Genomic DNA, 17,176 nt, shown 5'->3' on the forward strand with positions numbered 1-17,176 from the left:
TATTTTCAAAATTGAAAAAATGAAGAATGGCCACAGAATGGGCACTTTACTGTACAGTAAAGTGCCCATTCTGTGTGACATTTTACAATTGAAAAAATGAAGAATGGCCACAGAATGGGCACTTTACTGTACAGTAAAGTGCCCATTCTGTGTGACATTTTACAATTTTTCAATTTTGAAGATAATCACACCAAAATGGTCTCAATTTTTAAAGTTTGTAAAATGAAGAATGGGCACAGAATGGGCACTTTACTGCACAATAAAGTGCAGTAAAGCCCCAGGATGCTCTGGTATTCTGTTGTCGTCATTTGTCCCCACCACTTCTGAAATGAAATGGATGCTTTTGGGCTGCTTTGCAGCCTTGATGTCTATTAATAGAGACAGATCAGATCATTTATAAAGGTAATCTGCCTATTAAGCTGTATATGTTGCAGTCTGATGGTGACTGCCTCAGGTTTTCCCTTCTGTCTTCCTGTGTGTCTGCAGGTCAGAGGCTGAAATGTTACCCAGATGTTGATGTGAGACCAGGCACCAATCTGACAGCTTCACCCGGAGAGCAACTTCATGTCAACTGTCCTGTGACGTTCTGCTCAGACTCTCCACCGTCTGTGATGTGGTTGAAGATGTATGAGAGCCACCCAGAACGGGTCAACAACACTGACCAGATCCAAACATGGTGGCGATCCCTCACAGAGAATTCTGGGATTGCAGTTCTCTGGTTTACAAACATATCTGCAGACGATGCAGGTGTTTACCAGTGCCAAGCATCCGCCTCACGTAGCCATTACATCAATGTGACTGTCACAGGTAAGGCAGCTGGCAACCTCATGCCACAGCCTCCAACACGGCTCATCATGTTAGAGCACACAAGAAGCTTTTTGTTCCAACATGAAATGACTGATAAAACAAAATTCAAAGAACAAATGAGGCTACTGTTTAGTGTAGCGGTGCAGGAAGACCCAAACACTGAGGACCATAGGACCATAAAGACTTGTTTAATATCACTAAGGTATTGACAGGAAGTCAAGGGGAACACAGGGAGCCACATGCATGCAACATGCATGCAACACACACGATGAACCAACAAAAACAGTTATTACTGTCATTTCTTCTACCAAATTATGTTACTGTACAAAAACTGAAGTGCTCTTAAAGAAATACAATAAATCATCCAATATCCCAACTGCACTTTTTTAAATTTCCACTCCACTTTGTTGTGAAGCACAGCAGGTTTTTATAAAGTGCTGTGCAATAAACATAACAGAGGACGCGAGGGGCCGGCCAGCTCCGTACGCTCTGTACTACGCCGGTGAAAGACCATAAAATGCTTCTAAAACAAGTCAAAGAATTTTACAATCAATATGAAAGTGACAGGTGACTGATGTGACCGAGAGCTCACAGACCGCAGAGCTCTGAGTCCGCTGGAGTCGATTTATAACTTTTTAAAAAGCAGACAGGAGAGCATAACATGAGTCTAGCCTGCTCGATAAAAAAAAGTGTGCATCAGCCCCTCAGCGCGTGTGTGTGTGTGTGTGTGTGTGTGTGTGTGTGTGTGTGTGTGTCTCAGAGGCAGGAAATGGTTGCATTGGTGTCATGTTTTCTGGCACTGCGAGGGGAGAGAATGCATGTGGTCATCTATTTTTAAGCTGAACATGTTGCAGTGGTCTTTTTAAGTGGTTTTTAAGCTGAACATGTTGCAGTGGTCTATCACATAATGGATACCTTTAGGCATCCATTATGTCATGTAAATTGTTATTAGTCATAAGTAGTAGCAGTGATAAGAACTTTTGAACACAGCCTCTATGTTGCCTAAAATATAGTGAAATATGTGAAAAGCTCTTTTTGAAATTAGGCTTTTGCAGTAAAACTATTTGTCTTTCCTTAAAACATCTTCTTTAATATTAGACGTCAGATGTTGCGGCACATTGTGTTAAAGTGCAGAAAGTAGAAAGCAGAAAACAAATGATGACCAAAAAAAAATAAAAATAAAAACAATTCTGACCTCTTATGTGCGTACACAATTTGATAAAATGAGATTTAGAAACAGAGCAATGCATTGTACAGCAAACCCATCAAACCCAACATTGCATTAAGTAGAATTTAGAATCATCTGTTGTTGATTTATAACTTTTTTAGAGCAGATAGGCGGATATTTAAGAGGTGACTGCCTCAGGTTTTCCCTTCTGTCTTCCTGTGTGTCTCTGCAGGTCAGAAGCTGAAATGTTACCCAAATGTTGATGTGAGACCAGGCACCAATCTGACAGCTTCACCCGGAGAGCAGCTTCATGTCAACTGTCCTGTGACGTTCTGCTCAGACTCTCCACCATCTGTGACGTGGTTCAAGGTGTATGAGAGCCACCCAGAACGGGTCAACAGGACTGACAAGATCCAAACATGGTGGCGATCCCTGACAGAGAATTCTGGGATTGCAGTTCTCCAGTTTACAAACATATCTGCAGACGATGCAGGTCTTTACCAGTGCCACTTTAGCGACTATCAGGGAGCCACCATATCCAGCCATTACATCAGTGTGACTGTCACAGGTAAGGCAGCTGGCAACCTCATGCCACAGCCTCCAACACAGCTCATCATGTTAGAGCACACTAGGAGCTTTTTGTTCCAACATGGAAGAAGGGGGCACCTACTCTCACAAAATGATTGATAAAACAAATTCAAAGAACGAATGAGGCTGCTGTTCAGTGTAGTGGAGCAGGAAGACCCAAACACTGAGGAGCAGGCAGGCAAACAGGCTTAAAGACTTGTTTAACCCTCCTGTTATGTTCAAATTTACTAACATCTTTTATGTTTGGGGTCAATTTGACCCCAGCAGTTTAAACTTCCACAAAATTATTATAACTAAAATTGTTCCCACAGTTTATGTGTCAGGTACTTTATGTTTCTTTGTTGACGACCTAAACAGCCCTTTAGATAAAACATAATCCCCACCCCCACCCCCCACCCCCACTTATACATCCAGTATTCCTATTACACGACAATGGAAAAATATGCAAATCATGATAAAATCTCACTGATTGACCAAAAATTGGAAAGAAATATCTTTTTGGTGTTTTAATGGCTTTATATTATTTCTAAGTACAGATATTTGTTATTTATAACCGATGCGCCGGTCACCTGCCGTCACCTCAGGCCAGCAACTGAACGCAACAGGCTTCAACAACCACAGCTGTCCTTCAGGTGGCACCACAGCAAATTTACTCAGTTTGTAAAATGCAGCTTTGTTAGTAAGGAAACAGGTGACCCACCAGTTACGTTTGTTAGAGAATGTTTTCCCCTCACCAGAATACAGCTGCATGATTATGGCTGAAAAAAATAAAACCAGATAATATCAGATTAACTGCTTTCTTGACATTTACACTCAGTGTCACTTTGTCAGCTCCAGCTGTTCAGTCTGATGCAGCTCAGCTCAGCAGCTCTGCCATAAATTCTACCTTTTAACAAAGTTTATAAAGTTCAGTTTGTGTTGACATTGTGGAAAATGTGTCACTTGAATTCTGTGTTTATTACTGAGGTTGTAGTTTGCAGAGGTCTGCGACTGGACTACATTACACTGAGAGGTGTTTCTGATTTTTTGTCCTCCAAATTCATTATACATGTGGGGGACAGAATAGTTGAAACAGCTCTCAATAAAATGCAGTCCAGTCCAACAGCAGCACTAACTATGAGCTCAGTGCGAAACATAGAAGTGAATGAACACCTCTATTACTGTGACAACAAGACAAGCTGAGCATTATTGGCAGCAGGAGAGGAAACCTTTATCATTATTATTATTTTGAACATGAACAAATAAGTAAACATAGAACAAAATAAAGATTTGAGCAAATGTAAGGGAGTGGAAGGAAGTCGAAACTTGTCTAGTCCCACCCCTTCACCTTACACTATTAATCAATAATTAACCCACTTCCAAATAATAATAATAATAATAATAATAATAATAATAATAATAATAATAATAATGATAATTATAGCTGCTGTGCAGCGATGGGTCGGGTCCGGGCATTTTTAGGCAATTCTAAGCAACAAGCAGAAGAATATGAACTAAAATACAAACTGAACTGATTGACACACCTGGTAAGAAAGGGGCAGGACACAGGCCTGGAGGGGACAGATGATTGGCCAAACCACAACAAAGACATGCAACACGGGGGCGGGGCTAATGAGACAATGCAGTGCAGTTGTGAGGACGAACAAGCTGACAAGACTATGGAGGAACAATAGGGACAAAATGAACACAGCAGACTAAAATATAATAAACATTATAGCTGCTGCGCAGCAATGGTCGGGGCCAGGCAAGTTTAGGCAATTCTGAGCAACAAGTAGAGAATAGGAAGATGAAAAGAAAGGTGGCGTTCTTATGTGCATTTTGCATCAGTTGAGACTTGAACTCACAGTTTCTGGCATGAAGGACAACACTCTATCTCACTGAGCTAATTGGCAAGTGTCATTTCATGTGAGGCTTCACAAATTCACTAAGCCAGTCACATGATAGCAGCCGTCTATCCATGGAAAGGCAGATTTCAAAACACTGTAAAAAAAAAAAAAAAAAACATCAAGACAAAAAACTGACAATTACGATCTGGCATGGGACTGGACCTTTGTGCAAAGTTTGGTGAGTTTTGACACATGGGAATGTTGCACAAGCTGAGGCTTGAACTCACAATCTTCAACACCGAGGACTGGCCTCTATCTCACTGAGCTAAAACTTCACATGTAGCTTCACAAACTGACTGAGCCAATCACTGACATGCAGGACAGAAGCCATCCTTGCATGGGAAGGCAGATTTTAAACAGCTGTCAAAAATTCAGTTATTAAAACAAAAATCTGAAAATATACATATTGCATCTAGACAGCATGGAGATGTTGTTGATCATTTGTTTTTAACAATGATTGATTTGCTCCATAAGTGAAAATTTGATGTTTAAAAATGCCATTCTTGCATTGACTCCAATTGTTCACATGAGAGCAAAATTCAAAATGCTGTCAAAAATTCAGTTTTTGAGATAAAATTCTGAAATTTGCCACACATCATCTACCTTCAATGTTCATGAAAGGAAATTTTGTCATGTCTTTTCATGAACATTGAAGATTTATTTAGCAAGAATTTGCATGTATATGTTTACAGTACCTTTTATAGTCAAACATTTTGATGCACTGTAGGCTCAATTTTTGATAAATCAAAAAATCTGAGAAACAACATTTGTGTAGGACAGTCTGAAGATGCTCTGTAGTAAGTTTGGTGACGTTTGAGCAAAAATTGTGGGAGGAGATAAGTTTAAGAAGTTTTACAGTTTTTGAAAAAAATAGAGTGATGAACTTCATAATTTTTAATAAGTTTAAATGAACAAAAGTTTCTTCAGTATTGGGGCTACAGTTTGATGAAAGTTGCAAAGCTGTAGCATGCATGGTTGATTTGTTATTAATTTTCAAAGTTTTGAACTTTAGAGGCTTGCTATAGCACCACCATCAGGACTACTGGCTTGAGTTTGCAGCTGAGGTAATCTGGCATGGGACTGGACCTTTGTGCAAAGTTTGGTGAGTTTTCATTCATGGGAAGTATGATTTCCTCGGAAGAAGAAAGAAAGAAAGAAAGAAAGAAAGAAAGAAAGAAAGAAAGAAAGAAAGAATTCCTGGGAATACAATAGTGTCCGGGCAGCTTAGGCTGCCCGGACCCTAACAATAATGATAATCACAACAAAAACAAACCAAACCAAATACTAATAATATAACAAAAATAATAATAATTTAGAGAAGAAAGAAAAAATAAATACATGAATACATAAAAAGAGGAAAAAACAAAAACCAAAAAAGAAGCTATGCCAACTGTCAGTGCAATTTATACAGTCTCATCCTTATACCTTTCAAAAATGATATTTTTATACTAAATGATATCTTTTATAAATATGAGTTGTCATCATATTTTTATACTTAAACTGCTCTATGTTTGGACATTGTTTCAGTTCATCATGCAGACTGTTCCAAATTTTTACGCCATAAACAGACACACACAAGCTTTTCCTGGTAGTTCTCACTTTTACGTTCTGAAAATAAAACAACCCCCTTAAGTTATATTTTCCCTCTCTCTGACTGATCATGCCCTGAATATTTCCTGGTAGTTGATTATTTTTGGCTTTGAACATGATTTGTGCTGTTTAATATTCTATTTGATCCCTGAATTTTAACAGTTTTGACTGGAGAAACAATGAATGTGTGTGATCCCTATAACCTGCTCTGTTAATGACCCTGACTGCTCTTTTTTGGAGAATAGAGATTATAGAGAACTCTTGAAATTGTTACCCCAGACCTCAGCACAGTAGGTTAAATATGGTGAAACTAGAGAATTGTACATAGTGTGAAGTGAGTTTTCATCCAGAACCTGTTTTGCTTTATTTAACACTGGAATTGTTTTTGAGACTTTGGACTGTAAATGATTTATGTGAGGTTTCCAATTAAGATTTTCATCAATTATTATTCCTGGAAACTTTATGGCACAACAGCTGGATTGGACTGGATTAGATTGTACAGGTGGAGCTGATAAAGTGGACACTGAATGAAAACAATTCTGACCTCTTATGTGCATACACAATTTGACAAAATGAGATTTAGAAACAGAGCAATGCATTGCACAGCAAACCCATCAAAGCCAACATTGCACTAAGTAGAATTTTGAATCATCTGTTGTTGATTTATAACTTTTTTAGAGCAGAGAGGAGAATATTTAAAAGTAGTAGTTAAAAAAGATAATTGTGGACCAGGACCTCCACGTCCCCACCATTTCTCAAATGAAATGGTTGCTTTTGGGCTACTTTGTAGCCTTGATGACTGTTAAAGACAGATCAGATTATTAATAGAGGTAATCTGCCTGTTGAGCTGTATATGTTGCAGTCTGATGGTGACTGCCTCAGGTTTTCCCTTCTGTCTTCCTGTGTGTCTCTGCAGGTCAGGAGCTGAAATGTTACCCAGCAGTTAAAGTGAGACCAGGCACCAATCTGACAGCTTCACCCAGAGAGCAGCTTCATGTCAACTGTCCTGTGACGTTCTGCTCAGACTCTCCACCGACTGTGACGTGGTTGAAGATGTATGAGAGCCACCCAGAACGGGTCAACAACACTGACCAGATCCAAACATGGTGGCGATCCCTGACAGAGAATTCTGGGAATGCAGTTCTCTGGTTTACAGACATATCTGCAGACGATGCAGGTCTTTACCAGTGCCAATTTAGCGACTATCAGGGAACCGTCATGTCCAGCCATTACATCAGTGTGACTGTCACAGGTAAGGCAGCTGGCAACCTCGTGTCATACCAGATAATATCAGATTAACTGCTTTCTTGACATTTACACTCAGTGTCTATCGTGGGTGAACAGTTTCACAATGTTACAGCGGCATGGAGGCAGTAATGTGACGCCAGTTTGAGACAAATAATCTGATGAGTAAAAATGAACTGAGTGAGTTTGTGAGACATATTTAACCCTCTGTAAGTGTGTGATCGTGTGTGTGTGTGTGTGTGTGTGTGTGTGTGTGTTGCTGAGCGTGCTGCAGTAATTGTTCTGTCTCCCACCGCAGACCCAGTGACAGAGGATCACACTGTGAGACAAGGTGAGAACCACAGCTGTCCTTCAGGTGGTGCCACAGCAAATTTACTAAGTTTGTAAAATGCAGCTTTGTCAGTGAGGAAACAGGTGATCCACCAGTTACGTTTGTCAGCTCCAGCTGTCCAGTCTAATGCAGTTCAGCTCAGCAGCTCTGCCATAAATTCTCCCTTTTAACAAAATTCACAAGGTTTCAGTTTGTGTTGACATTGTGGAGCGTGTGTCAGATTTATTCTGTGTTTATTATTGAGGTTGTAGTTTGCAGAGGTCTGCTACTGGATTACATTACACAGAGAGGTGTTTCTACTTTTTTGTCCTCCAAATTCATTATACATGAGGGGGGATAAAATAGTAGAAACAGCTGTGAGTAAACTGCAGTCCAGTCCAACAGCAGCAGTAACTATGAGCTCAATGCCAAACATAGAAGTGAATGAACACCTCTGTTACTGTGGCAACAAGACAAGCTGAGCATTATAGGCAGCAGGAGAGAAAACTTTATGGCACAACAGCTGGATTGGACTGGATTAGATTGTACAGGTGGAGCTGATTAAGTGGACACTGAGGGCCCTATCTTGCGTCAGAGTCCCTAAACCCGTTATTTGGGGATTAAGCATTGCATAAGAAGCGTTCCCCCGCTAAAGTTGCTATCTTGCACACCTGCCGTTATCCCTAAAACACTTGCGCTACCCGTTACATTATGCATAGGTGTGGTTTGGGCGTTACGCCAGTTAAACCAATCAGTGTGCCAGGTGCCATTGCCTTTAAGAGCAGGCTGCGCTATCCCAAATCCGCAAACCGAAACCCGTGATGGAGAGAGGAAAGTCGCGATTCAGTACTATCTCTGCCATTTTCTCAGGGGTTCAACTGAGGCTAAAGCAAGGTGGCTTTTTATTCGGGAGATGGAGCCGCATCTGCACGTCCACATGTGTCCAAATGGATGCGCATTGAAGCCACCTGGGCGCGCTCTTGTAAAAGCCCAGATGGGATAGCGGGTAGTTCATGGGACCCGCTATCCGCTTTCCCTAATGTGTGTGGTCAAGATAGCAATTGTAGGGAAAGTGCATAAACACGCCCACGGACACACCTCCAGGCGCAAATAACAGAGTCAGCATAATGTATAGCGGGTAGCGTGGCCGCAAGATACCCTTTAGGGATAGTGGAAGCTGCTAAATGCGTAATTCACAGGTAGCGGGTAGTGGGAACGGGTAGTGCAGTGTGAAAGATAGAGCCCTGAGTGTACATCATGATAATTTTCCACTAAATGACAGGGAAAAAAATCATTGGGCTTTCCCTCCCATCCATTCAGAAGCAGCATTATGAAGAACGCAGCTGTAACACTCAGGCTCGGTTCAAATCCAGCTGTGACTATCTAATTATTTTAGCTTATTTTATTGGTTTAAAATATGCAGAAATGCTCCCAAAATAATCTTAAAAAAAGAAAGAAGCATGGTGAAGGACTCCTCCCATCCCTCCCACAATACACACACACACACACACACACACACACACACACACACACCAGACGATTTATTTACTGGTATATATTTCTTAAAATTGAATCAAGATGCTTGTTATTAACAGAGGAGCAACCCGACAGCGGTGAATTCAATTTTAAAGTGAGTTCTCAATGAAATGATGATTCTTTCTTTTCCAAGACACAAACTCCAGCGCGCTCAGTTTCTACGTGGATGTGGCACGGATCGTCTTCTTCGCGGTGATGATCTCGCCGGTTCTGGTGCTGCTTGGCAGACGAATCCTGAGCAGGAGAGGTATGGCTTCCAAACAAAATAAAAATAAAAAAAACAAAGGCTCAGTAAGTCACTATCATCAGACAAAAAAAAAGCAATGGGGTTTCAGCAGATTTAAAGGGGCTGAGGCTCATCAAAGTCACTATAAACACATAATTGACTAAAATGTTCAGCTGAAGTGAGAAAAAAATGTGGTCAAATGGGTTTTAATACAGTAATTTACACAGTCATAACTCCGTAAGATGATTTGGGTTAAAGGTGTCAAGCCAAAAAAAAACATATTGTTGTGGTTCTGTAATCTTTAATTTTGGGGATGTATGAGTTTCTCTCATTTTACAGTTTTTCTCCACTGGTTTGGCTCCATTCTCAAAACTTCAAGATCATTTGGCAAAACAGTCTTACAGTTCAGCACAACACCATAGCTCGCTTGGAAAAGCTCATATGTCTCCCAAAACTGTTCACTCATGCTTCAGAACTAAATTCCTTTCCCATATAAATAGTCAGTGCCCCCAAAATGAGAAAGATCCTTCTCAATTGCTTTGGCTCATTTCTTGAAACACACCGGACATTCTCAACACGTTTGGTGCTTTTGCCAAAATAACCTGGATGGTTCAGCACAACACCATGGTTCACCTGCAAAAGCTCATATCTCTCCCAAAACAGTTCACTCGTGCCAAAATGAAGTTTCCTTCTCATATCAATAGTCAGTGCCCCCAAAATGCATCGTCCCTTTGACACTGTGTAAGCACTGCAAGTCAAAATGTTTAGATGTTTTGTCACTAAGGCAGAGGGCCATTGAAATATCCCTCATGTCCACCTCTCAGTCTTAGCCCAGTCCTTCACTGACAATGGTTACTGTACTATTTTTTTTTGTCTAGCTAACAGAATACAATTGTGTATAAAACTGAAAAATAAATAAATAAAAATTGGATTTTACAGTAAGAGTAGCCTCCAAGGTTTGACATCACACATTGCACTCATACTGCCAAGGAAATTGTAACCATTACAGTTTTTTTCAATCGCTTTACCTCCTCTGTCAGCTCAGAAACCCTGGTATCAAAACAGTAAATCCATCGGCCTAATGAGAGGCGCTCTTCCCAAAATAACACATTTTGTTTGCAAAAGGCTCTTAAAACATTTCAGACATGCAGCAAAAGCACATTTTGTCATCACCCAATACAACTTGCAGTCAGGTGAGTAAATCCAGCCACTCATTCACTTCATACTCAACACCAAAATGCAACACACCCTTTTCAGTCTGAGCAGGTTTCCACTTTACTTTTTCCTGTGTGTATTGCACTTATATTTTTTACATATTGTAAAGCAAGTAGCAAAAGCCAATATTTCCCTCAAACAACTCAACTTATGCCCAAATGAGTAGATTCCTTCAGTCAGCTCTACTGTACTGTAACACAGCTGACAGCAGAATACAAAATACAGCTGTCAGTTTGAACAAGGTTCTCCTGTGTGCTACACATTCAAATGTGAACTTACAGTAAAGAACTGCATCCAAACTCAGAAAGACTTTGAAGTGAAATTTTACTAAACTGAAATACTGTAATTCACATACAGTATTACACAGAAAAACTCAAAGGAGTTGAAAAAAAAATACAGAATACAATTTATAGGCCCCTTTTTTGTAGGTGCATACTGATTGATTGGTGAATGGTGATTGGTGGAAAGGGCAGTGATGCAGGTGCACTATTGATTTCACAGTGATGCAGGACATTTCTATCAGCTGTGAGCAGATGTTTTGCTTTTGACTACCATAGTGAGGTCAATGGAGTCAGGGCCATGTGAATGAAAAAGAGCGTGAAAAATGTGTGAATCCAATGAAAAAGTATGAAAACATTTGCAAAAGAAAACTTCTGCTGTGGTTTGGAGGTGAAGATGACGACAAAGTGGATCCCAGTTTCATTTTCCTAAAAAAAAAAAAAAAATGAAAAAAAAAACTGTAAACAACTTATCAAATGTTCCAAGAGATTCATATATGGTATTATTCATGGTATTATGTTCTTGACTAATTTTGACAATTGAACAGACGATTGTGCATGTGATGACTTATACAATGAAATGATGCTGACATGTTTTGGAGAGAACAATCATTAGACTGAGAACCCAACAGTCAGTTTAGATCAACAAGATCTGTTCACTTGAAAATTGTGCTAACTGTAGGCTAACTGTACTTAATCATTTGCAAAGATGTACTGAGACACTGAGACATGTACTAAGACATTTGCAATTTCATGAAATGAATGAGAAGTTCCAGTATGTTGTGAACAATTGCCAAGTGGTTTGGAGTTTTGTCCATGTTATTTTGAGAATATAATTTCTGTTTCAAGAAATGAGCCAAACCAATGGAGAAAAACTGTAAGTCATGCCAGCTCTAATTTTTTTTTTTTTTTTTTTTTTTTTTTTTTAAGGAAAAAGCTTTGATTTGACCAGCCTGCCAGCGGGGGGCAGCCAGTTGCAGGAAGGAGCTGCAGAGAGTGGACCAGATGATCCAGAAGAGAATTTTTACGAGAATCTCGTGGAGCTCACATAGTGGAAAAGCAGCTCGCTGTTCGTGAACCTGTAGCTGGGATTAATCAGAATCAGAAAAAAATGTATTGATCCTTCAGGTGAAAGTGGGACGGCTGCAGATGTTCAAACTCCCAAGAGAGGAATTTTATTATTAAAAAAAAGAAATAAGAAATATAAAAATATGTGCCTTAGACATTTGTTAAAAAGTATGTGCATTATTATGTGTACCTTAACCAAACAGCAACCGTAATTCATTTACTTTTTCTATTAGCATTAGTTTATTATTCTTTGTTCCTTGAAATTGTTTTATGATTTTTTTTTCTGTTTTGGACCAAATGTTGAAAAAAAATAAACCCCTGTTTTCCCTTGGTATATTCTGCTCTCCTAAATGTTCACTTTTCCCACAGCTGTATTACGTATTATGGTTTACCTTGGAAGTGATAAGAAAAGTGAGTTGTCATCAGCGTACATGATCACCTGATTCAAAATCCTATCAAATTATATTAATTTTATTATTATTTTTTCATACGTGCTGGATTGGACACACACACACAATGGCCCTGATACACCACCACACTATATGAAATAACTAAGATCTTTATTTCAAGAAAAACTGTTCATATGGGTCATGCTGAAAGAAGAGAAAGGCACATCCTGAACATTTTCAATCATTTTACTGATACAAAAAGATTTATTAAAACATGAAACTACAGTAATTAAACAGGTGTGTGTGCAAACGTATGAGCCGAGTCCGGCATTTCCTCCCCGGTTAATTACTGTTTAATTACTTACTGAGATCGTTTGAGCTATCAGTCATTGTGAGATATCCAAAACAGAGGCACGACGACCGCACAGAAAAAAAAATACAAAATCTACATGCAAAAATGCACCAACACTTTCATTCTTTAAAAATGCACGTTTTCTTTTTTTTTTTTAGTGCTTTTATTTTTTGGTGAATCGCTCTTCCACATTCCAAAGTCCATGCCTACAAAACGAGGACACTGGGCCTAGACGGTGTTAAACTCTTGGAAAATTTGTAGAGAAAGCGTTGTTCAGGTGCAGAAACCAGACGGAGAGACTGGACATTTGCAGTATTTGAGGATGAAGATTCATGTAGAAACAGAGACGCAGTGGTCACTTCAGGTTCATTATTCATCGAGTGAAGGCGTCAAGGTTTTCCCCAGAGGGTCCGAGGGATTTGACCCTCCTCTTATCTTCAGGCCCTCAATAAATTCATTACTCAAACTCCACTCAGTCTTGTGTTTGGAGGCATCAGGAGCTCTGTGATTGGTCAGGCTTGGTGAATTTGCTCTGCACGAACACCCTGGGGACGCACAGCCCCTCCTTCTTGTTGACCGTCTCCCTCAGGACGTAGTCGTTGGCCGCCGAGTGAAGCCCCGCCCCCTCGAACAACTTGTCCAGGAGCTCTGAAACAGGAGCAGCAGGTCAGGTTCGAGCGTTTGTGCAGAGAAAGCATCCGACTGCTGCAGGTCTGTTGTTTTATTCCTGCAGCTTTCACATAATTAAAACTCACCTACACTGTTATAATGCCGATATAACTGGGCGATTGACTGAAAACAAATCAATTACATTTTTGATAATCGACTCAAGTAAAAACACTGAACATCGTCTGATTGCAGCTTCACTAGGATGCTCACATTGTCTTCTTTTTTTCTGTTCATATTTTTATCAAATTAATTCTTTGAGGCTTTGCTGGCTGCTGGTCAGACTAAAGAAGCAATGAGAAGACATCACTTCCCATCAGAATGTCTTTATTTTTATATTTAACCAGTTTTTTTAATTAAAAAAAAAAAATCAATAACTTGAGCGGTAATGAGAATAATAAATACTTGAAGCATTTTTTCTCTTCATGATATAGCACATATGGGAAAACAATAATCTTTAGGCTGAGGAAGAACTCAATGCATTTAAATATAAATTGTGCACCGCGAAGCATATAGATCTGGGGCAGCAAAAAAAGAGAAAAAAAGAGACTATAAATATGTAAAGAACAAATTTTATCCCGGCCTGTAAAAACAAAACCTGCTCTACTAATCTGTCAAACTTTCTCTCCATCTTCACACCTCTCTCCTACTTTCTCTCTGAAAAAGAAATAAAATAAAGCATGAAAAAGAAGGGAGCAGAGTGGTGCCGTTCCTGCAGTAAACTCTGACCTCTGGAGAAGAAGTAGGACCTGGTTCCGTCTTGGCGGACGTAGAAGTTGTCGCCCAGCTTGCTGCCGGCTTTGAACCGCAGCATAGTGTGGTCATACAGGCCGTAGTCTCTGAAGAGGACGACGCCACCGGGTTTCAGCACCTGGAGGTGCACACACACACAAACACACACTTTTACCAGCTGGACTAGAAAAACTAAATTTTCAAAAAAAAAAAAAAAACCTGTGAGAGTATTTTTCATCTCTTTCTCCATTTTGCACATCATAATATGCACTTTTTTATTTATTTGTTTACACTGCATTTTTTAGCTTCTACTGTTTAATTGTTTATAGTTTTAGATTTTATTATGGTTCTTTATGTTAAATGTCTTTTTTCTTCATTTTCATGCCTTAACGCCGAACAGATTTTGCACAGTCAGATCGATATCTAGTATAATTTCTGCTAAAAGTGGTTGAGTATATATGAACATTGCCCTGTCATTTGTATTCAGCAATATTTTCCTTCCATTTCCACATTTTTAACACCTGGAAATGTGGCTTGGATGATAGATCAAAACTCAATGCGCTAAAATACAAAACCAATGGTTTTTATCACAGGGTTGAAAAATGAATCGTGACATCAGCAGGTTTTATTCTGCTGTTGTAATCACGAATGAGACACCTCGCCGGTCACAATTTCACAAGCCAGCTGCTGAAATTATATTATTTGCATTTTATAACAACAACATTTTGAAATTGTTCACATTCCTGCGAGCCAATCGCATCGCTAGAAAGATTAGTGACTCACAAATCAGCATGATCTGCACGATCAGACTCTGTTATTTAATTTTTACCGGTGACATCGTATTGTAGTTTCGGCTCTCACCCTGCTGATGTTCTGCAGAGCCAGCGTCATCTTGTCCGGGTGGATGGCTGACAGGACGAAGATGAGGGTGACGACGTCCACGCCGCCTTCGGGCACCTTCTCCCTCAGGTCGTCTTTGGTCAGATCGCACTGGAAGGCACAGCAGCGCTCAGGGCAGTACAGCGGGTTTTGCTGTTGGTCGACAAAAACAGGAAAAACAGTTTCGCCTCTATTGCTGAGAGATTTTATTTTTTTGCCTCACTTATTCATGTCAGGGCTAAATCCCTTGCTCTTGGACACCTCGGCAGTAGATTTGAGGAGCAGGAGAGACTGGCAGCAGCACCTTAGAGGTTAGAGGGCATGTGACTGTAAGATCGATGATTTGAATCCCCAGATCAGCTGGGAAAATGTGGTTAAAGTCAATGAGAGGCATAAACTGCCATTTTGGTTTTTTTGAATCCTCCTCTAGTTTGTGTCTGTAAAGTTTGATGAGGCTGTGATTCTCCTAGAGGTCACTAGAGGTCATTTTCTACAGCGACGTCCAGTTTGACAAAAGTCTCTGCCTGCAGTGAAATGGCTGCTATGGGGGCCAACATCATCACACAGGAATCAAATGTGGCTCATTGAATCCACAAGAGTCTCAGCTTTCCAGTCAAAGCCAACTGATGCAGCTCCAAGACTGTTTAGGCCCCAGTCTGCACACACACACCATTTTACAACAGGCCACAAGAACACATGTGGACTGCAGGCTTTGGGGCCCAAACTGCATGGGATTAGCAGAAGGTGGGCGTGGCTGCAAAGGCGAGAGCCGTGGCTGCCCAGAGAACCCATTTTCAGAGAGGATAACTAACAGTGGAACGGACACACGTCTTACTTTGACAAACTCCACGGCTCGCGGCGAGAAATCGCAGGCATAAACGAAGAGGTTGAGGTCTTCCTCCAGCAGAGGGAAGATGCAGTTTCCGACCCCGCAGCCGGCCTCCAGCAGCACCAGCCTCTGCGACTCAAACTGGAATCCAAAGCAGCATGAAGAGACAGCAAACCGAAGATCTCACATCAGTCCAGCATTTTACTCATCTTTTGGAGAGACAGATGTACTTTATTCAACCCAAACTGGGAAATTCTTGTGTTACAGCGGCACGTTGTCCAGACATTCCACAGGAACAATGGTAGACAACACAAAATACACCTCAGCACTTGGAGAGATGTATACTTTTCAGATTAAGAAGCAACAAAACAAACATCATGGATCAACACAAAGAATATAAGAAAAAAGAAAACACCCTGTGTGAGTAATAAATCTGAATAATATGAAGTCAGGAAAGTTTGGCAATTCAATTTAAGTCTTTCAATTTCCTCCTCTGCCACGGTACACAGCAGGATGTAAAAGTTAAAATTACTTTAAAATAAGGAAATCGCTTGATATATTATCTAATGTTATATGCCGAAAGTATCATAAGATCCTGATAATATGTGAAATGCCTTAAAGTATGTTCTAGCTGCTGCTTGCTTTAGCCGTTAACCAAGGCTTCGTTAAACTGTCAATTTATTGAATGCACTGTGGCGTACAGTTCTCGACACGCAATAAAACACAAAGTTCGGCGCTGTTTGCAACGATCAACAAAATATTCACAAGTTGACTTCGTTATGCCAAAAATAAAACAAAAGGTTTTTAATACGGTTTATGTTTCGGAGTCCTTGTCACGCCGAAATTTCAAGCAAAAACTGCGTGTCGAGAACTCTCCACCAAACTGCATTCAACAATCTGACAGTTTAAGGAATCTTTGTTTTTTAGGCTGAATCAGAATCAAATCAGAATCAGAATACTTTATTGATCCCCAGGGGGAAATTACTTTTTGTTACAATAACAACTCCCACTCAAAGTGTAAAGTAAAAAGAGCAAATAGTCAAGAAAAATAAAGAAAGGAATATAAATATAAATATATATAGAATAAAAAGAAAGAAAAAATATATGTACAAGTGCAAACATGGACAGTAGTTATTGCACTATAGGTTATTGCACATAAGTATGGTATTGAATATGGATTATTGCACAGGTTATTGCACATAAGTATGATATTGAATATGGATTATTGCACAGGTTATTGCACATAAGTATGATATTGAATATGGATTATTGCACAGGTTATTGCACGTAAGTATGGTATTGAATATGGATTATTGCACAGAGGGAATTTGCACAAGTCCACAGCAGCTAGAACACAGTTTAGGATATTTCACGTATTTTTAGGCTCTTATGATAATTTCGGCATATAAAGT

At 39.8% G+C, this 17,176-nt stretch overlaps 1 protein-coding gene across 3 annotated transcripts in view; it reads right to left on the reverse strand.

The window, feature by feature from the left end:
• The window catches only part of mettl6 (methyltransferase 6, methylcytidine), a 70,823-nt gene that overhangs the window by 52,910 nt on the left and 737 nt on the right, over positions 1–17,176 (reverse strand). For 2 of the 3 annotated variants that reach the window (XM_030072928.1, XM_030072929.1), the window contains exons 2-4: positions 15,771–15,905; positions 14,918–15,088; positions 14,054–14,195 (exon numbers count right to left, since the gene is read on the reverse strand). In XM_030072928.1, coding sequence (XP_029928788.1) covers positions 14,054–14,195; positions 14,918–15,088; positions 15,771–15,905 — 448 coding nt within the window. Of the gene's footprint in view, positions 1–12,460; positions 13,307–14,053; positions 14,196–14,917; positions 15,089–15,770; positions 15,906–17,176 lie in introns of those variants that run through there. The other variant, XM_030072927.1, reaches the window with a different exon arrangement.

This window comes from Myripristis murdjan, chromosome 16 (assembly GCF_902150065.1).
Source record: "Myripristis murdjan chromosome 16, fMyrMur1.1, whole genome shotgun sequence".
In the NCBI taxonomy this organism is placed as follows: domain Eukaryota; kingdom Metazoa; phylum Chordata; class Actinopteri; order Holocentriformes; family Holocentridae; genus Myripristis; species Myripristis murdjan.